At 41.6% G+C, this 22,110-nt stretch overlaps 3 protein-coding genes across 5 annotated transcripts in view; 1 reads left to right on the top strand and 2 right to left on the bottom strand.

The window, feature by feature from the left end:
- The window catches only part of LOC121867730 (adenylate cyclase type 2-like), a 46,158-nt gene extending 24,136 nt beyond the window's left edge, over window positions 1-22,022 (top strand). The window contains 11 exon segments of the mRNA XM_042367785.1: window positions 14,595-14,738; window positions 15,365-15,533; window positions 15,703-15,822; window positions 16,033-16,232; window positions 16,351-16,591; window positions 16,703-16,855; window positions 17,376-17,471; window positions 17,788-17,799; window positions 17,943-18,057; window positions 18,492-18,616; window positions 18,736-22,022. Coding sequence (XP_042223719.1) covers window positions 14,595-14,738; window positions 15,365-15,533; window positions 15,703-15,822; window positions 16,033-16,232; window positions 16,351-16,591; window positions 16,703-16,855; window positions 17,376-17,471; window positions 17,788-17,799; window positions 17,943-18,057; window positions 18,492-18,616; window positions 18,736-20,511 — 3,151 coding nt within the window. The 3' untranslated portion in view covers window positions 20,512-22,022.
- LOC121867728 lies at window positions 1,029-7,138 on the bottom strand. Of its 3 annotated transcripts, none has more exons than XM_042367783.1 (3): window positions 6,910-7,138; window positions 2,368-3,086; window positions 1,029-1,628 (listed from the first exon to the last, which is right to left on the bottom strand). In XM_042367783.1, exon 2 carries the CDS (start codon window positions 3,071-3,073, stop codon window positions 2,393-2,395), a length of 681 nt encoding a protein of 226 aa, XP_042223717.1. In that variant the 5' UTR covers window positions 3,074-3,086; window positions 6,910-7,138; the 3' UTR covers window positions 1,029-1,628; window positions 2,368-2,392. The 3 variants fall into 3 exon arrangements, with proteins under 3 accessions (XP_042223717.1, XP_042223715.1, XP_042223716.1); XM_042367781.1 differs by having other exon boundaries at window positions 6,915-7,138; XM_042367782.1 differs by having other exon boundaries at window positions 6,954-7,138.
- On the bottom strand, window positions 8,572-13,533 carry LOC121867729. The gene is made up of 4 exons (XM_042367784.1): window positions 13,354-13,533; window positions 11,261-11,440; window positions 11,076-11,117; window positions 8,572-9,218 (listed from the first exon to the last, which is right to left on the bottom strand). Exons 1-4 carry the CDS (start codon window positions 13,384-13,386, stop codon window positions 9,063-9,065), a joined length of 411 nt encoding a protein of 136 aa, XP_042223718.1. The 5' UTR covers window positions 13,387-13,533; the 3' UTR covers window positions 8,572-9,062.
- Window positions 22,023-22,110: the final 88 nt, after the last annotated feature.

Genomic DNA, 22,110 nt, shown 5'->3' with positions numbered 1-22,110 from the left:
TCAAACACTAAATACATCTATCACTTAGATTAGAAAATATGCGTTTGAGTTTATAATTAAGCTATTAAATACCTTAAAGACCGCAAGCTGTGTACCATAATGGGGCCCAAGACTCATAAAGCTGTTTTAGTATGGGATATTATTTGTGTGTTTCAACTGCTGGCAATTTACACTTGGATGCTGTTATTGTTTTCAAAGTATAAGGTATAAGGGTACAAGAGGGTCAGGGTATTAGGGTAATGTTGTTTTAATTGGTAGTATAAGGTATGAGGAGGTCAGGGGGTTTTTAGCCAATCATCTGTTAACTTGAATAATGTATAGTAGTTCTGACCACCAACGAGGTTACAAGCAATTTTAGCCTTTATGAACCACCTGAAAATTACCCCCCCCCCCTAAAACTATCTTAGAAGAGGGGGGTGGTTAATCTTCAGGTACTCCAGAGGCTAAAACAGCACATAGCCTCGGTGTTAATCTTGACTACACCACGACTCTATGACACAGTAAACTTAAGTTAGTTTTGAGATCACTGAAGGTTTGGTTAATAATGTAACTTCATCAATTAAAATTATTTACGTCAAATTAACAATAAATTAGACTCGTGGCGAAAACAAAATAATTTATATTTGGTTTATAAAAAAATCTTTACTTAATAGTAGAATAAATTACTAAAAATTGTTTTATGTAAATACAGCTCCTCCCCGACTTACGACCACCCGGACATACGACCGCGTCAGTCGTACCAAAATTTTGTCAAATTACGTATTTTCGAGTCCCAATGTCAGTGATTGTGCTGTGTACTGAAAAAAATTTCGTTTGTAATTCACTTTAAAATGGCTGGCAGGCTTAAAAGTGAGAGTTTTGTGGTGCTGAGAAGAAAAAGAGACACCCATTTTACATTTTCTATGTATTATTTAAGCATTTTCGACTTATGACCTGGATTTGGGTCCCTAACCCAGTTGTAAGTCGGGGAGAAGCTGTACCAATAAATAAAAATTTTACTATGGCCCCAAAAAAAGATAAATAATTACTTTTTCAGTTAATAAAAAGATCTTTATTGAATAGTTGAATAGAATATAAAGGAACAATAATAATATAATTCATCAGTTCAGTTTGTTAGTAGTTTAGGGTAAATGACTTTATACAGTACAAAACTTTCTATTATAAACCACTAATGTAATACTGAACACACAGGGCTGTATCTAGGTTGGGGGAGAGGAGAAGGAGGGAGGGGTCATAAGGCATCTGTAACCACCCCCCGTCACCTCTGGTCGTCTCTGAGGCGTATATAACCAATTAACGGTGTAGCCAAATTACACGAGACAGATAATTTATTGATGTTTTTTTGGCTTTTATATCTGGTTATGGATGACTCAATGGCCCCTTCTCCTCGAACACCTTGACCAACACTGATGTTATTCCTTCCATTCACTCGATACAGCCTTGCCTCATGGTATAAATTCTACAGCGTAAATCATTTTCTGTCGTGTATAAACCTGTAGTAAATGTCAAAGTAAAAAAAGAGCAAATTACATCAATGACATACTAATACATCTGGCGTAAATAATAAAGGTGTCTGTCTAAGGTATGAACAGTGACGTGTCCACCAACGTACAGTCCGCCGATCCGTTCTGGAAATAAGTTCGTATTAGTCGCGTCTATTCCAGTTTGGTAAAGTCTCTAAACAATTTATCGTTTTATTTATAATAATTTCCACAAACCAAAGACTTTGAATAAAATATTACCTCATTTATTAATTTATTTTAAGAACAATAAATGCCAATACTGTATTTATTTATTTATTTTAAGAATGAACTGAGAAATATTATCTAATTTATTTATTTATTTTAAGAATGAATAAAACACTAATAACAAAACACAAACTCATTTAATTATATATATTTAAGAATAATAATGAACCAAAATTATGAACAAAAAACCATTATCTAAATTTAAATCCTTATGAATATTTTCTTTGTATTAACTAAACATTATTTTACCTCAAGAGGCTGACACTCTCATCCCTACACAGTCTACCTGCCCATCTTTTCATTTGTTTTCTCTTATCAATAGTTTATCTCCATGGTAACCTCTAGTAACCATGGTAACCTCTAGTAGTCATGGTAACCTCTAGTAACCATGGTAACTTCTAGTAACCATGGTAACTTCTAGCAACCATGGTAACTTCTAGTAACCAAGGTAACACTAACTTACCTCCCTCTAGTAGTCATGGTAACCTCTAGTAACCATGGTAACACTAACATACCTCCCTCTAGTAGTCATGGTAACCTCTAGTAACCATGGTAACACTAACTTACCTCCCTCTAGTAGTCATGGTAACCTCTAGTAACCATGGTAACACTAACTTACCTCCCTCTAGTAGTCATGGTAACCTCTAGTAGCCGTAGTGATTTCTGGTCCCCATCAACATTCTGAAGATGCCAACGACCACATTTATAGCAATAACAAAAGCTACTATGGAGAAACACGTCCTTTTTCTGTTCCTGGCCAACATCGTGTTCTCCGTCGCGTTGTCCCGGTGACGAGACCCAGAACCTTGTGTATTGCTCCCCGACGGCGGTTCCATCAGCTCGATCGTATAGATTTGCGGGGAGAACGTCTGGGACTGACTGGAGGTCGTCGTGCCCTCTGGCTCTAGGTGCTCCTGAAGTAAACTGCAGTTATAACACGGCAGACCAGAATACCCACATCCCGGGAGGCAGCGAGGGCCGGCGGGGGGTATGTGGCCCTGAGAGACCTGATCCACCGCCTCCGTTAACTTGTCGCTCTGTAACTGTTTGTGGCACTCGCAGGGACAACCCGGGCCGGACTCGGGGCCTCGTTGGGTGATGGTAACGTCTGCGTCGTTGTCCGCCTCCGTCACCTTCTTGCCGCACTGTATACACACTTCCTGACACGGGTAGGCCGGCGGTGGACGGTCACTGTTGACTGTCTGGACGTTGGTCCGCTCGTCTCTGTTGTTGAAGCGAGTCGCTCTACCATCCCACAACTCGCCGTGTCCCTCATCGACGGGGTCCACATTTGTCTGTGGTTGTCCGCTGTTTATGACCCTCATGGTGTTGACCTCGCTGTAATAATACAATAAATTAGCGGACGACATCACCGAGTAATATAAGTTTAATTTACCTACGTACAAAACATCGTATAATATAACACAAACTTTCATCCTTTGAATTAATCATTAAGAATATTTTCCATCACTACGGGTTAAGTCTTTAGCACTAAAATATATCAGGTTTATCAAGATAATAATAAGATCGGTGGTGTTGTGTGGTCTTGGTCATGGAGGGGGAGGGAGGAAGGGCGGCAGTGTGGTCTTGGACAGGGGAGGCAGAGGGTTATTAATTTTCGACTGGCATATCACTGAGAAAACCAAACAATTATCTGGTACAACCTTAAATAATCCTCAATTAAATATCTTGTGTACTGTAACATATGTTTTATAGCATTAGGAAATAAGTAAGTCCTGGGAAGGTGGCATTAACATCAAATGGACACTATTACACATTATACTTAACTACGAACACAGGGAAAACTACGGATATACTTGATCTTGGTGAGGATAATGTGTTCATGAGGTGATGCAACATGTATAATATTCCTGGCTGGATGTTGGTTGGTGAGCGATGTTGCCAGATGATGAAGACTAAGATTCCCCAAATCCAGAGGCAAAAATTCCCCAATATTCCCCATTTCTGTTATTTCTCTTAATATTTCAGTAAAAGACAATAATTCATAAGACAATAAAGCAACAATATGTAGTAATTGATCTGTAAATACAGTACAGTAGTGGTGGGTAATACAGTGGAGCAGTGGCAGGTGATCAGGCAATACTGTAACACACATTCTGGCAACTGATGTCTAAATTACACGCGCTTGCATCCAATACTCTGTTGGTCGCTGTAATGACTTAAGTTACGTTTTGTGGTGGTTAGATTAGGTTAGGACTTGAGGAGGTTAGGTTAGAATAGGAGTTGAAGTGATTAGGTCAGGTCAGGTCAGGACTCAAGCTGTTCAGATTACAGTGACAGTGACCCTCAGGGGGGCGCCGGTGGTAGAGCGGTACCGCTCTTGCCTCTCAAGCGAGATGTCACGGGTTCGATTCCCGGACCGGAGGAAAGTTGTTTGGACACACTTCCTAGCCCCATTGGTCCCTGTTCACCTAGCAGTAAAGTAGGAACTTTTTGTAAATAGAGAAGTTGCGAATTCGTATTCAGGGAAAGTTGTTGGAGCTTCCAATAACTTGCTGACAAAAACCTATGACTCTTCAGGCTTCTACGCCCTTGACATAAAAACTATGACCCTTCAGGCTCCTACACCCTTAACTCATGAGAAATAAAGGCAAGCATGAACTTAGCATGCTTCCCAGATGGGCGCTGTAGGCGCTTCCCCTTGCACAGGATGTAGGGGGGTGCCCAATAAAAAAAAGTGGCCCTCAGAACCAGAGTTGCGACACACTCCAGTTCCACCCTCGTCAACAACACTCAGAGGTCAACACCAACACTGGAGACAACACCAACACTCTGAGGCCAACACCAACACTGGGGTCAACACCTACACTGGGGTCAACACCTACACTGGGGTCAACATCAACACTGGGGTCAACACTGAGGTCAACATCAACACTGGGGTCAACACTGGGGTCAACATCAACACTGGGGTCAACATCAACACTGGGGTCAACACCAACACTGAGGTCAACATCAACACTGGGGTCAACACCAACACTGAGGTCAACACCAACACTGGGGTCAACACCAACACTGGGGTCAACACCAACACTGGGGTCAACATCAACACTGGGGTCAACACAGATATTAACTCCCTTATATACTAAAAGGACCAACAATGTGTGTGTAAGATTTAACGCTCACACATGTATGTTTTTTATATGTACGTATGCGGTTATGTTAATACCTGTATATATATATTTTGCACACACACACACACACACACACACACACACGGTTAAGCATAAACATAAATACACACAAACACGTACATACATACATACACGCCTCTTAATCCAGTCAAACCAGCCCAAGATGTTCCCAAACAGGTCCTGAAGATGAGTCGCCCTTGTGTGTGTGTGTGTAAGTATGTGTGTGTGTGTTAGTGTATGTAAGTATATGTGTGTGTGTTAGTGTATGTAAGTATGAGTGTGTGTGTTAGTGTATGTAAGTATATGTGTGTGTGTTTATATAAGTACCTGCCGGAACAAGTCTAAATTAGATCACCTTAATGCTAGTACCTGGGAGAGTTAAGTTAGCATTAGTGTTAGGTTAAGTTAATCATTAGGTCAAGTTTCTATTAGGTTAAGTTAGCATTAGATTAAGTTACCATTGGATTAGTTAGGTTAATCTACAGGTGCTAAATGAGCTGGGATGGCTAACCTGAGGATGGCACAAACAATATATTTACAACTAAGGTGATAAATATTGACACAGCTTAAACGACAGTCAGACTCTCTTGTTGAGGTGAGAGGCAGGGTTGGGTTAAGTTAACATATGGTGAGGGATACGTATGTTACTGATCTTCCTTCAACACCACAGTCACCACCACCACAGTCATCACCCCACAGTCACCACCACTACAGTCATCACCAGTCATCCCCCCACAGTCACCACCACTACAGTCACCACCACACAGTCATCACCCCACAGTCACCACCCACCACCACACAGTCACCACCACCAGGTACCACCACAGTCATCACCAGTCACCACCACACAGTCATCACCAGTCACCCACACAGTCATCACCACAGTCACCACCACATACTCACCACCACACAGTCATCACCAGTCACCACCACACAGTCATCTACACCACCACACCCACACACACTCCCACCACACAGTCACCCACCACACACCCACCAACCACACCACCACCACACAGTCACCCACACACACTCACCACCAACATCACCACACCAACCACCACACCCACCACCACATACACCACCACCACATCACCACCACACACCACCACCACACAGTCACCACCACACACAGTCACCACCACACAGTCACCACCACACACAGTCCACCACCACCACACAGTCACCACCACACACAGCCATCACCACACACAGTCACCACCACCACCACCACACAGTCACCACCACACACAGCACATCACCACCACCACACAGTCACCACCACACAGTCACCACCACACAGTCACCACCACATACCCACCACCACATACTCACCACACACAGTCACCACCACACAGTCACCACCACATACACACCACCACACAGTCATGACTACAGTGTTCCGGCTACACCCTCCCCCCCTTATCATCTAAAAAATATTGAAAAGATTCCCATTATATTTTTTTTACTAGTTAACACTGAAATTATCACCACATATTTTTGCAGATAAATAATTTTTACCCCGGTTTGTGGTAAGTGGGGGCTTCTGAACCCGGGTTACTTGAAATTTAACCCACAGTTTAATTCACGTGATGATTAGCCATCCCCATGTTACCTGGAAGGATTAAGGTAAGGGAAGGGTGGATTACGATGGGTAGGGTTAAGTTGGATAGGGTAAGGTAAAAAAAATAAGTAGATAATCGCTTGAGATATACTGTAGGCAAATTCTTCCTCGTTCAGACTTAAATTACATATTATTTCACCTCTTCATAAACCTTACGTACAAACTACAGTAATATACAATAATACAACTTGATTTAAAACATGAATAATGTATAATGAATGTTGAACAAACTGACATATTCGTAAAGTGAATAATGTTGTAAATTTGAGTGAAAAGGTGAGTTAAAATGAGGAGGTGGAGGTGGTAAGTATTTTCCTACCTTCAAGTTATAGGAAGGTGTGTGTGTGTGTGTGTGTGTGTGTCCGCCTGTTAGTGTATCCATTACCAAACCTGTACTGAGACGCTCTTGTTTATCGCCGTTATTTCTACCGTTAATCTGTTGTCTTGCTCCTGTTGGTCACTCGGGGAATTCAAGGGGCGCTCTTCCACACTGTCACTCCAACAGACACTCAGCAGGATAGATGGATAAGGGATATTAATCCATGTATCTTAGGAGTCACTCGGCCAGAGGTCCTCACGGCAGCGAGGTGTGTTGTGAACTGAGGAGCTCATCTTGTTGTGGCTCATAGAAAATGGGAGCTTCATGTGGTGACAGAAACGGAAGTATTTTAAGGAACGACTTAACGTGATTGTTTTCCTGGTGTGTGCGTGTGTGTGTGTGTGTGTGTGTACCTCAAGAAAACCTGCTATTTTTGGGAGTGAGGTCCATATGATCCATTGCTAATACAGGAATAAACTTTAGTTCACAGAATAAAACCAAACCTAACTTAACCTCGAACAGTGTGGTGTAAGTGTGGTAAGGTCAACACAGTTATCTAGATTCTTGTATTTTTTTATAGCAAGTGTGTGTTTATCTCTGTCTCTTCCTCTCCTCTTCTTATCTCCTCCCCCGCGCGAGAGAGATTAGGAGCTGGAAATAATTGAAGTAGTTGTTAGTGGTTAGTTGGTAGTGGTTAGTGACAGGTAGTAGTAGTTATTAGTGGTAGCCAAGACGAGGACTGACTAATCCAATGGAGCTTGCCCGTACAAAACATCAGGAGTCTCACTCAACACATAATAGCTAATGGGGGAAGCTGGAGGCCACATTATTTCTTAAAAAAATAGTAGTAGTGATATATTACATTATGGTTAATAAGTTCTATAAGTAAGAGAACACTTTATTTTCTTCTCACTTATACACACTCACAAGTATACATACAACATACAAATGACTAACACATTAATACTGTACTTATATACTTAAAACACTTGGAGTTACTTTACTCCTGTTATAAGTAAGGATAGTATTGTTTATAAATATAAATTGAACTTTACATTTGAACATAACAGAATTTTTTAAATAACTATTCTGTTTAAGTGACTTATTAACTACAGATAAGTAAAATGCTGACTGACTGGACAAAAACACAGTAAAATGCTCACTGACTGGACAAAAACACAGTAAAATGCTCACTGACTGGACAAAAACACAGTAAAATGCTCACTGACTGGCCAAAAACAGTAAAATGCTCACTGACTGGTCAAAAACACAGTAAAATGCTCACTGACTGGCCAAAAACACAGTAAAATGCTCACTGACTGGCCAAAAACACAGTAAAATGCTCACTGACTGGACAAAAACACAGTAAAATGCTCACTGACTGGACAAAACACAGTAAAATGCTCACTGACTGGACAAAAACACAGTAAAATGCTCACTGACTGGTCAAAAACACAGTAAAATGCTCACTGACTGGACAAAAACACAGTAAAATGCTCACTGACTGGTCAAAAACACAGTAAAATGCTCACTGACTGGTCAAAAACACAGTAAAATGCTCACTGACTGGCCAAAACATACAGTAGTAAAATGCTCACTGACTGGCCAAAAACACAGTAAAATGCTCACTGACTGGTCAAAACACAGTAAAATGCTCACTGACTGGACAAAAACACAGTAAAATGCTCACTGACTGGCCATAAACACAGTAAAATGCCACTGACTGGACAAAACACAGTAAAATGCTCACTGACTGGCCAAAACACAGTAAAATGCTCACTGACTGGCCAAAACACAGTAAAATGCTCACTGACTGGCCAAAACACAGTAAAATGCTCACTGACTGGCCATAAAACACAGTAAAATGCTCACTGACTGGACAAAAACACAGTAAAATGCTCACTGACTGGCCAAAAACACAGTAAAATGCTCACTGACTGGACAAAAACACAGGAAAAATGCTCACTGACTGGTCAAAACATACAGTAGGGTGAAAATGCTCACTGACTGGACAAGAACACAGTAAAATGCTCACTGACTGGACAAAAACACAGTAAAATGCTCACTGACTGGACAAAAACACAGGAAAAATGCTCACTGACTGGCCAAAACATATGGTAAAAATGCTCAATGAGTGGCCAGTGGCGTAAATATGCTCACTGACAACCAAGACAAATATATCTTGCTCCTTAAGTCTGTCATAGAGAGACAGAGACTGACTAAGGATCAAGTAGAAACCGTATAAGAAATATGAATGGTATAGCTATGAACATGAGAGCCACAAACGCCACAATATAGGTGGAATCCTCACACATATATATTAGTTTCTTGAGCCATGGATGTGTGCTTGGTGGTGGTGGTGACCTTGGGACGACCTGTGGGGAGAGAGAGAGTGAGTGAGGGAGGGGGAGGGAGGGGGGAAAGTGAGGGAGGTGGGGAGTGAGGGAGAGAGAGAGAGAGGACCTTGATACGAGGTGTGGGGAGAGAGGGAGAGTGAGGGTGAGGAAGGGATAGAGAGGGCGTGAAATGACCGAGAGAGGGGGGAAGGAAGGGAGGAGATTGTGTATTACAATGTGTGTGTGTTACAGAGAGAGAACGATAAACACAACTAGTTACCAGTCTATATCTGTGTTTATTAAGCAAGGTGAGATATTTATCTGTCTGACTCACGTTTACAATAACTAATTAGCACAAGGTAGATTTAAGAACATAAGAATGGAGGAAACTGCAGCGGGCCTATACTGAGCAGTCCCGTAACACCCGACCCCTATCACTCATATATCCATCCAGCCTGTGTTTGAAGCTATCCAGCGTATTGATGGTGTTTGGTAACTTGTTCCACTCGTCCACTACTCTATTTACAAACCAATGTTTACTTCTCTCGCGCCTAAATCTAAATTTGTCTCATTTAAAACATTGTTACGAGTTCGCTCCTGGTTGGATAGTTTGAGTACCTTTGTAATGTCCCCTTTGTTTAGCCCTGACTTCCATTTATACACCTCTATCATATCGCCCCTCACTCTACGTCTCTCGAGGGAGTGCAAATTAAGATGCTTTAACCTGTCTCTGTACTCAAGGTTCCTAATGCCCGGGATTAGTCTTGTCATTTTAAGATGACTTCGCTAGTCTTGTAACTAACACTCCTTTGTATGAACCCAAGTACTTTGCTAGCCTTGTTTCGAGCAAATACACATTGTTTACTTGGCTTAAGATTCCTACTTATCATTACTCCTAAATCTTTCTCGCAGTCGGATTTCTCAATAACATCGTTGTTCATCTGGTATCTGGTTTCCCTGTTTACATCTCCTACACTGAGTACTTTACATTGAATCTTATCTGCCATTTTTCAGACCATTCGAAAAATTTGTTTAGATCTTCCTGTAGTTTTGCGGAGTCCTCGTCAGATTTAATTACACGTCCTATTTTAGTGTCATCAGCAAATTTACTTAAGTCGCTGTCTACGCCGATATCTATGTCATTTATGTATATAATAAATAATAATGGTCCAAGTACTGAGCCTTGGGGTACTCCACTAGTGACGTTACTCCATTCGGATTTAGTGCCGTTAATGCTCACTCGCTGTTTCCTGTCCTGTAACCACGCTCTAATCCATTTTAGATTATCTCCTCCAATGCCATGAGCCTCCACTTTTCTTATTAGTCTTTCGTGAGGGACTCTGTCAAAGGCTTTACTAGAGTCAAGATATACCACATCATAGTCGTGCCCCTCGTCCACTGATTCGAAAACAGCTGAACAAATTTTAATAGATTAGTTAGACATGAACGCCTGCTTGTGAAGCCATGTTGGGAATCATTGATCAACTTGTGCTTCTCCAGGTGATTTCGAATAGAGTTTGAAATTATTGCTTCCAGTAATTTGCCTACCATTGATGTTAAACTGATTGGACGGTAGTTAGAGAATAGTGATCTATCTCCCTTCTTGAAAATCGGTATTACATTCGCTAATCTCCAGGATTCTGGCACTACACCCGTTTTAAGGACTTGTTAAACAACTTTGCTAAGGGCATACTAAGCTCTTCCTTACATTCCTTTAATACTCTGGCAAATATCTCATCGGGACTTATTGACTTACTAGGCTTTAGTTTGTCTATTTGCTCACTAACATCGTTACTAGTCACCACTATCTCGCTTTTTAATCTATTTTCTTCACTATCTCTGTATATAGTCGGTGCCTTGGGTATCATGTTAAAATTTTCGGTGGTAAAAACTCACCTCTATTGGCGCTGTTGTCACCTCCGGGATATCCAGCGAGTTCTGAAGGGGATATGTGTATATTAGACCGGATGTATGTATGTTCGTTCCAGCAGTTTATTGTTATTATTACTGTATTGTTATTAATTCTACTATTAATACCATCTTTTATAACTAATACAATATCATCAAACCAAGGACCTTACCGTATCAAGGGATGAGTCAGCAGTAACTACGTTATTAGGGAAAGCGAAGGTCATTGAGTCATTCTTTGTGACCTTGGGTGGGGTGAGGTCAGGTGGCTTCAGTTTATCCAAGGTCATGATGAAACACGGGTTAGAGAGGTCAAGGTCAGCATGGTTGTTTGTGAGAAGTGGATCTTCCATCTGAAAACAAATATTTTTTTTATTGTGCTCTTGGAGGGGTCCTAGGTACTATGCTCCTGGAGGGGCCGCAAGCATTATGCCCTTGGAGAGGCCCTAGGAGTTATGCTCAATGAGGGGCCATAGGTATTATGCTCAATGAGGGGCCGTAGGCATTATGCTCAATAAGGGGCCCTAGGTATTATAACAACATAAGAATGGAGGAAACTGCAGCGGGCCTATACTGGACAGTCCCGTAACACCCGACCCCTATCACTCATATATCCATCCAGCCTGTGTTTGAAGCTATCCAGCGTATTGATGGTGTTTGGTAACTTGTTCCATTCATCCACTACTCTATTTCCAAACCAATGTTTACTTCTCTCGCGCCTAAATCTAAATTTGTCTCATTTAAAACATTGTTACGAGTTCGCTCCTGGTTGGATAGTTTGAGTACCTTTGTAATGTCCCCTTTGTTTAACCCTGACTTCCATGTCTCTGTACTCAAGGTTCCTAATGCCTGGGATTAGTCTTGTCATTCTCCTCTGAATTCTTTCTAGGGGCACTAGGTTAGGTGTTACTCTTACACCAGCCGTGAATACACTGAAATATAGAGCCTGGTTGTATTACGTATATAAAATGGCGTATGGTGTGTTGGGAGGGGGAGAGGTAGGATAAGGGGGGAGAGGTAGGAAAAAGGGGGGAGGGGTAGGATAAAGGGGGGAGGGGTGAGATAAGGGGGGAGGGGGCACAGTCGTCAAATCAGTAGTGTGAGATAAAGGTCACGGAGAGTGGTACAGGATGTGTGTGTGTGTGTGTGATCTAGCCAGCTCCCAAGATGCCTCTCCTACATTAACCTAACCAGGGTGTGAAGGTCTCATAAATGCTATAGGTTACATACACTCAGTCACTCTAATTCATCTACCTAAAAAAATACAAAATACATTCTTCCTAGCATACATATGGTAATACAAGAGCTCTATAGTCGACACCTGACACCTGGCCCTGTGTGTGTCTGTCTCTCGCTATTTTTATCTAACTCTGTGTAGACGCGTACTGAACGGGTCTACACTCAGTCCCTAACCTTCTAAGTGGTTGCTACACAAGATCTTCCTTCAGTTCAAGGTTAAATATTTGCTTTATCAGACTCTTCTTCACTGGCTGAATATTTCACAACTCCAAAGTCTTGTGAACGATCTGAGTTCATTTTCCTCCTGACATAAAATAATTTATCTTTTGCTTCCTGGGTTTGTATGTATGTTGTGACGTTAGGTTAGGGAGTAGATGAAGCTATTTAAATTATATAATGTAGAGGAATTATGAGTATTTATGTGGGGTGGTGAGGGGTAGGTAGTGTAGGGTGAGGGGACAGATGGGGGGGACAGGCAAAGATAGTTATTCCCCTTTCCACCGACTATTAGACACAAGACAAATATTTTAGACACTTTTTGACAAACTGTTACACTTACGACACAGTTTTAGACACAAGACACTTTTAATTAGACACTTCGACACAAGCTACGCCAAAAATTCCAAGAGTTTCAGAGGAGTGGCGTTGTTTTTTCAGTACATGTATATGAATATCTTATAATACCGGTATCCAGCCTCTGTCAATACGTCGTTCTTGACAATAACACTGATTAACATATCTTTCTCTCATTGTTACGACGTGAAAATAACAGGAAGGAAGAATTTATTAATGTTTCCTCTTCTGACTCGTCCCCCTGAGTGAGTGAAACGTCCCCCTGAATGATTGAAACGTCCCCCTGAATGATTGAAACGTCCCCCTGAATGATTGAAACGTCCCCCTGAATGATTGAAACGTCCCCCTGAATGATTGAAACGTCCCCCTGAATGATTGAAACGTCCCCCTGAAAAATTGGAAAGAAAACCCCCCTTTCCACACCCCTTATATTATCAAAGACCAGAGTACTAACCTCTTGGCTCTGCTGTACGCTTCTGTTCAACATCTCGTCGCGCCCTAGACTATATGCCACCACAGACGACGGGGTCAGCAAGCAGTGTTGAAGAGTGTATATGACGTCACAGTTCAACACGTTTTCTATGCTTGATTTTGATAATTAAAAAATATTGTGTTGGTTTAACTTTATATTTCTGTACTTATTACGGTTTTGGATATACGGTATATATATATAAATTTAATGTTTATTTTACAAGAAGTATACAGTTATTAATATAGTTCGGCTTTATGCCTTCATTATGACATCATGCGTTACAAGAATTATTTTTTTTTTTTACTTTATTTCACCACTTTATTCTGAACCACGATTATATTCACTCTAAATATAATCCAGTTTATTATATACGCATTTATGGTATTGTGAGGTTCCTAATTATACTAATATTTAAATATATGATCTAATTAACGTTACAACTCATCTACTCTCACCAATTGGCAACTCAGGGAAACACTGTCTGCCAGATATTGCTTCCATTAAGACTATTGACTCACTATATTTGACAATTTCGCTGTATATATAACGTATTACTGCCATTAACAACTAGATATATACTGGTAGGGTTATATAATAGTTCGTTATAAGAGAATATTAAGAATATTATCTTCGTTTATATGTGTAATACTGTATCTGGTCTTAAAAAATTCCAAGTATTGCTTGAGGAAATGCACCAAGTTCATTCCGTCTTCATTCAGAGAACCTTGATGTAACAAGTTCGAGATTCAGTATTTCCAGGTGTGTGTGTGTCTAATAGTGGTGTAAGTGCGTTAATCTTATCTATCTATCACTAATGACCGAGTTCACTTCATTATCTTAACATGTTAGACACAATTTTCCGAAATAATTTGTTGTCACTTCTCGCTAATTTGTGGCAAGGATGTTGTGTGTGTGCTCGCGTCATAAAATGTCCTAGAAATCGTAAAATTCACTCAAATATCTTAAAAAATACCCCCATACCTCACACCTCATCCCTAAAATGACCATAAAATCCCTAAAATATATAAAACAAATCCTTAAAATGTTATAATATTCCCCAAAGTTACCAAATTACCCCTAAATCCCTAAAATAACTTAATATTCCCTAAAGATTTCTCCTAAGTACTAAAATTACTTAAAATATCCCTAAAATGTCCCAATTTTCCCTAAAATTATCCCCAAATCCATAAAAGACCAAAAATATTCCTAAAATCCGCCCGCAGGTGGTGGCAGAGTGGGTGGTGGGGGTGGAGGCAAGAGGTGGAGTACAGGATACGCCCACACGCCGCCCATCATCAGGCTCTTGCTGCTTCCACCGCCCTCACGCTGCTTGTGGCCACCCTTGTCGCTGCCTCCCTGCCGCCCGGGTGAGTATGTGTTACAGTTCCCGGTTACCTATGGAATCACTAATTAGAGGTGAACTGGAAGCAACATTTATAACTGTTTATGGGTTAAATTCTCAAACCCAAATGGTCTTTTCACCATTTATTAAGAAACTAAACTATTGCATAATTATTGGGATATCACCGTAATTAACGATATAAGCTGTGAGCGTTAATAATATGCAGGGAAAACCCTAACCTAATCTAACTGGATCACCTGAAGAATTGTCACCCCTGAGTTTGGCAGGGTGACAATTCTTCAGGTGGAGCAGGCTGAGGTGACAATTCTTCAGGTGATCCATCTAACTTAACCTAACCTAACCTACGTGCAATGTTATCATATACCTGTATATATTGTGTTGACAATTTGTACAAGTCACGTGACCTTTTTTCCTGTGGTCACACGTCAAGGGAAGCGTGAGAGGCAGGAGCAGACTGGCCGAGAACCGATTACTTTCTTTATGACTAATGGATAACTAACTCACGGCTCATAGGAGAGTTACTGTGGGTGATATAAACCTATTGTATGTAACCTACATTTATATAAGTATTAGGATCTGTTAGACAAGGGCTAATACATACATACCTGGGTTATGGTCTATCTCCCGCAGGTCGTGGTGGCTGTGGGCGTGTGTGGGCGGGTGGTCGTGTGGGGTGGTGGTGTTGACGCAGTGGGCGTGGTCCTGTGGACGTGGGGTGGTGACTAATCGCTGGACCGCCCGGATTATCACCTGTTGGGTCGTCGTGGTCGTCTGCGTACTGCTGGCGATGACCTGGCTGGTACGACCTCACCTGACCTGACTTAACCTAATCTAAACATTATCTCAGACATTATATAGACAAAATTAATATATATCTGAACTATATGAAATTATTCTTAAACATATATATATTTTTTAATAAACAGAAACATTTATAACAGAAGGTAAAGGAACTCCCCCATCCGTAGGTCGTGCCTGAAGAATTGCCTCGCCCGGTGACGTCACAGCCTACCACAATTGATGACGATGTAAACATGACCTTGCCTGTTCTCACACTGCCTCTGCGGCCACAACAGCGAGATGCTGAGGTAAGTAAGTGGTGCAATGTGACAATGGTGCAACGGTATAGTGGTGCAATGGTGTAGTGGAAATAAACTACATGTATGTATACTGTATATGTATGTATGTATGTATGTACCTCTATCTCATTTTTCTGTCGCCCTGTTCATCTCTGTCCGCCTGTCTATATCTTTCTCCGTCACCCATCTAACACCATACCCTAACCTTATCTTCAACAGCTGTGGGTATGGGCGTGTCTCTTATCAATAGGAGTGGTGGCTGTGTTCCCTAGAGTGGGCGCTTGTACCAAAATATTCGTTATGACTCTCATTACAACCGCCCACATCAACGCCCTCATGTTCTACAAGGACCACGAGCTTAGTATTTACGATTGGGATGATAATTTTCTTCTTGTGTACTTCAGTCGTTATTATCACAGGTAAGGTAGTTCAGGTGTTGTTGTATTATCGTTATCACATCATTATTAACCAATCACACAATACCATACCCCTAAACGCGTGGAAACTAACCCAATTTACACCATTTTTTTACTTTAGGTTACCGGGTGTGGCGTGGTGGGTGGTAGTAGGCGTGCAGGTCTTGGCTCTGGTGGGCGTATTGGGCGTGCTGGGAGGTCAGAGCGAGGCCAGGGCGAGGACACACTACACTTGGGCCTCGAGGGTAGCCGTGGAACAGGAAGAGGTCGAGACTACGCGAGGAATTAACAAAATATTACTGGAAAATATTTTACCTGCCTATCTCGCTCATAGGTACCTAGTGTCGTCCAATGTACCGCAGGTGAGTTATGAGTTAATGATGAGTTATGGGTGAGTTGTGAGTTATTAAACCCTTCCACACCCGCTAAACCTCCCCCACACCCTCTAACACACTCCCACACTCTCCCCACAGCAACAAGAGCTTTACCACGAGAGGTACAGCAGTGTGGGGGTCATGTTTGCGTCTATACCCAACTACAAGGAGTTCTATGACGAAACAGATGTCAACAAACAAGGATTAGAATGCCTGAGGCTACTGAACGAGATCATCTGTGACTACGATAAGGTAAGGGTCAATTACAGGTTATTTTAGGGGGAATTGTGGGTAATTTAAAGGTCAACTAATATTCTTGATATGAGATATTTTAAGACTTTCTAAGGCACTTCTAACACACTCAGTACACACTCAAGGCACTTTAAGACAGTCTAAGACACGCAAGACACACTCAAGGCACTTTAAGATACTATAAAGACACTCAAAGCACTTTAAGACACTTCTAACACACTCAGTACACACTCAAGGCACTTTAAGACAGTCTAAGACACGCAAGACACATTCAAGGCACTTTAAGATAGTATCAAGACATTCAAAGCACTTTAAGACACTCTAACACACTCAAGGCACTTTAAAACCATCTCAAGGCACTTTTCTTCACAGCTGTTGTTAAAACCCAAGTACAGTTTGGTGGAGAAGATCAAGACCATCGGCAGCACTTACAGATAGTATCAAGACATTCAAAGCACTTTAAGACACTCTAACACACTCAAGGCACTTTAAAACCATCTCAAGGCACTTTTCTTCACAGCTGTTGTTAAAACCCAAGTACAGTTTGGTGGAGAAGATCAAGACCATCGGCAGCACTTACATGGTGGCGTCTGGTCTACACCCCGGCAAGGAGGAGGTACGTCTACGAACTACATCTACTTTCTACATCTACTTTCTACCTCTGATTCTTCTTCTACTTCGACATAATCCACTTCTCTACCTCTCTTCATCTACCTCTGATTCTACTTGAACATCTACACCTGTCTCTTATACCTGTCCAATACGTAAATAATTCCACATTTAACAAACTAATACAAATCTCATATCACCACAAAATGCTATAGTAATTTATATAGTGATTTATATAGTGATTTATATAGCAATTTATATATCAGCATCTTGTATGTATGTTAATTTATATATATATATATACGTTGTTTACATGGCTACAGGATTTTGAGAATGTAAGTATTTTTATGTGTTTATAATGGTGATAGATAGATAGATAGATAGTACTATAGACAAACGGATACAGACACACAGACAGCCATAGACAGACATACAGACACTCACAGACACACAACTAACCCTACCATCTCCCCCACAGGCCAGGGACAGAACGGAACACTGTCTTGTGCTCTTGGTGGAGTTCGCCCTGGCTCTAGCTGCTGTGCTGGATGCTATCAACAAAGAAAGTTTTCAGAGCTTTAAACTGAGAGTAGGTGAGTGTGGGTAGGGTGTGTGTGGGTAGTGGGTAGGGTGTGTGTGGGTAGTGGGTAGGGTGTGTGTGGTACTGTGGTGTGTGGGTAGTGGTGGGTTGTGTGGGTGAGTGGGTGGGGTGGGTGGTGGTGGGGTGTGTGTGTGGGTGAATTTACAGGTGTGTGGTGGTGGGTGAGGGTGTGTGGGTAGTGGGTAGGGTGTGTGTGGGTAGTGGGTAGTGTGTGTGGTGTGGGGTAGTGTGTGTGGTGTGGGGAGTAGTGTGTGTGGTGTGGGGGTAGTGATGATGTTGTTGGCCTGCTACTACAATCCTCCTCCCTTCTTCCTTCATCTCCCCTGCTCCTCCTTCTTACTCCTCCTACCCCCCTCCTCCTCCTCCTCCTCCCACTACAGGAAAAATCAACTCTACTGTGGTTCTTATCTTCACTACTCTCCTCAGGTCTCGCCCACGGCCCAGTAATAGCGGGGGTTGTGGGCGCTCAGAAACCCCAGTATGACATCTGGGGCAACACCGTCAATGTCGCCTCTAGGATGGATTCTACCGGGTTGATGGGCAGGATACAGGTATGTCCCGGTAATATAGGTGGCAGGATACAGGTATGTTATGTTATATCCTGGTTGGGTTATATATCCTGGTTGTGCTATATATCCTGGTTGTGCTATATATCCTGGTTGTGTTTCAGGTGACGGAGGAGACTGCAGCCATCCTCCAGGGGGCCGGGTGGGAGTGTGAATGTCGAGGTCCTACTCCAATCAAAGGTAAAGGAACACTTATCACCTACTTTGTGTCGACGCCCTACGATCCTCCTGTCTCTGAGCTCCGCAGTACTCTCTCCTCCTACGCCCTCAGACCTGACGAAGGGGCGTTACTTCGTCATGCAGCTCCTATATCCTCCGGGAATTCTCTACTGGTAAGGAGGTGTTCACAGTCCCCCTCAGAACCAGAATTCACCTGCGGTTTGCCCTCCTCTAGTGACGACGCCCATGGTGATAGCTCCTGTAGTTCCCTCACCACCATCAGGGTTCCTACAGGCACCAGGAACTCACAGGATTTAACAGACACAACACTGAAGGGTGATCCTGTTGTTCCTGACGATGCCACGATCCTGAAGAAGGTGGTAGTGTGTGTTAAAGATGGCGTGACCTCCAGCAGGGTGATCCACGGGTATAATGATGGTGACCTTCCCTTCAGTATGTCTGTCACGAATCCTGGTGGTGGTGGTGTTGGTGGTGATCAGGTCATAACACAAAAGAAATTATCCTTCAGAAGTCAACAAAGAATCCAACGAGTGTCTCCGGACGATAAAAAATCTCCAGTCGTGAAATCAAACCCATGTGCTACTGAAGGAGGCTGTGAAGGTGAAGGCGTAGAAGATATACTCAGCGCCACACACAACGGGGGCCCCTCTACACCCACACAACAACCACCTCACTCACAACTCACTACCAACACAACAGCTGGTGGCAACGATAATGAAACACTATCGTCCTCCAGTGAGAAGCTAGCAACGCCAGTGAAGACGAAAGCTAAGGTGAGCAAACAGATGACCCTGGACTATAGCGTACCCAGAGACACCCGTCGTATGGAAAGGCTATCAAATCAGGCTATGAGTTTTGATAGTACACATCTTCCTTCTACCTCCTACGTCACGAGAGGAGGAGGAGGAGGAGAAACAGGAAGAGGAGGAGATGTTTGTTTAGAAGAAGGAAAGGCGATAAATTCAAGAACAGGAGGAAACGATCACACGGAAAATCACAACACAACAAAACACACGAGACAGCAGCTAACAGAACACCAGCAAGAACCTGAGGACAAAACCAAGCTAAAAGATGACCACCCAAATCCTCCCAAACCTGACACGAACCAAGATGAACCACTAGACAACACCACAAAAGAACCAAACAGTTTAGCCACCATAGAAAACGATGCGATTAGAGACAGCGTAAATAGACTTGATAAAGAATTGGAGGAGAAACTATTAGAGAAATGTAATGAGTATGAGAATCCGGTAGATAGTCTTCAGAAACGTAAAATACCTAATATGGTATCAAAGGGGGATATTTTAGCCTCCCAAAATGGCCACTATGAGCAAAAAAGACGGGAGAATTTTGAGGATATTGGTCATTATGTCTCTCGTAATAATAAATCCTCCCTTCGTGAAAAGAACTCTTCCTTCTTGCCAAAAATCCGAAGAGGTAAATCAATTGACGTAACAACTCCTTCAGGTAAAATAAACACAATTGATGCAGGGAGAAGAGTATCAATGGTTAACTACGTCAACGAGAAGGAAAGTACTCCATCTACCTCAGGGTGTTCAGAGAAAGTACCAGCTACGTGTGATGAAGGGAAAGTAGTAGTACCAAATGTTGAAGGGAAAGTAGCGGCTTCATTCTCAAAGAAATCGGTTAGTTTTACGACCAGTGGCTTGGTCAGGAAGAAAAGTCAAGTGTTTGTGTAATGTGAAAGTCAATTGTTTGTGTGATGTGAACAAAAAAACGTGTTTGTGTAATGTGAACAAAGTCAATTGTTTGTGTGATGTGAACAAATGAACAAAAACTGTGTTCAAAAAGAAAACATAACTAAATAGCTCTTCTTTAATATATTTCTATATTTTGTTCATGATTATAAAACTTTTTGAACACTCGTGGCACTATTTTGTTCCAGTGAGTTAAAAAAATGAACAATTTGTAATAATTTTGTTCCATTTGATATTAGTCTTGAAAATTCAATTATGGGATAGTATTGTGTGTGTGTGTTCAGTTTTGTTCACTATGGAATGTTTGTTGACTCCTTTTTCTTGTATGAGATGAACTGTTCTTATTATCTTGAACAAAGTCACTTGTTCACCATGTTCTACTTGTACCAGGATGAACAAATAACATTGTTCATCAACCAGACTATATGTTCAGTGTTCAAAGAAGGTCACAAGACACAGTAACTTACATTGTAACTAAAACAATGGTGAACAAACACAAAATGTTCATAAATACTCATTATAACTGTACCAGAATGAACAAAGTGCCATGTTCATTATTCACTATATGTGTTCAATGTTCTACAGATGAACAGGAGTGAATTTTTCCTCCATTTGTATATCAAGAATCACAACTGGAGTTGAACAAATATTCATGTGTTCAATAACAGTTTGTATAATTATAAGTGTACCTTGATGAACAAAATGTAATGTTCACTACTCAATATTTGTTCATTGTACTGATATGAACAGAAACGATGGTTATGATACACGTCTCTATTGGTGATGAACAAACTCAAATGTTCATAATTGCACCAGAATGAACTAATACTGTGTTCATTAGTTCGTTGTACGTGTTCAATGTTCTGCAAGTGAACAGACGAAAATGTTCACAAACAAATCTAATTAATTCCACCAGAATGAACAAACCTGGTTGAACAGAGTGAAGTGTTCATTGTACTCCTTGTTCAGGTAGTACCGACAGCTGAACACTTTAATGAACAAATGTGTTCTGTGTTGTGGGAAATGTGATTATGAAAACAATGGAACATGAACAGAAAATCATGAACAGAGTGGAACAAAATCATATCTAGATAACTCAGTGAAATCCATGGAACAATCAGAGGTCCATGGAACAAAATGGAACAATCAGAGGTCCATGGAACAAAATGGAACAATCAGAGGTCCATGGAACAAAATGGAACAATCTATAATCCATGAAACACCTGGAACAATTATGGATTCATGGAACAGGGATTCGAGGACCACTATGGAACAAACAGGGATGAACCATGGAACAACGTGGAACAAACTTAATACTAATGGGAACACTGTTGTCTTCCTCTATAAATGTACTGTACATAACTATATATATTTATATTTGTTTCACTTTAATATATATGTTTGTACCATTAAACAGTCCATGAACAATTGTACAGGGCTTCAAGTGTACATTCTCGAAGTATTGTACTTAGTGTTCATAGAGGGAGGGAAGGAGAGAGAGGGGAGGGAGGGAAGAAGGTAGAGAGGGGAGGGAGGGAAGGAGAGAGGGTGACGGATGGAAGAAGGTAGAGGGGAGGGAGG

Source organism: Homarus americanus, unplaced genomic scaffold (assembly GCF_018991925.1).
Source record: "Homarus americanus isolate GMGI-L3 unplaced genomic scaffold, GMGI_Hamer_2.0 scaffold46583, whole genome shotgun sequence".
Taxonomy (NCBI): Eukaryota; Metazoa; Arthropoda; class Malacostraca; order Decapoda; family Nephropidae; genus Homarus; species Homarus americanus.
The sequence above is the reverse complement of the archived record's forward strand: the minus strand, read 5'-3'. Positions and strand labels throughout refer to the sequence as shown.

Coding starts and splice junctions, on each gene's coding strand:
- LOC121867728 (XM_042367783.1), bottom strand. CDS start 3,073: ATGAGGGTCATAAACAGCGGACAACCACAGACAAATGTGGACCCCGTC.
- LOC121867729 (XM_042367784.1), bottom strand. CDS start 13,386: ATGTTGAACAGAAGCGTACAGCAGAGCCAAGAG. Junction 11,441..13,353: donor GCGTACAGCAGAGCCAAGAG/GTTAGTACTCTG, acceptor ATTTGTTTTCAG/ATGGAAGATCCACTTCTCAC. Junction 11,118..11,260: donor CTGACTCATCCCTTGATACG/GTAAGGTCCTTG, acceptor TATCCCCTTCAG/AACTCGCTGGATATCCCGGA.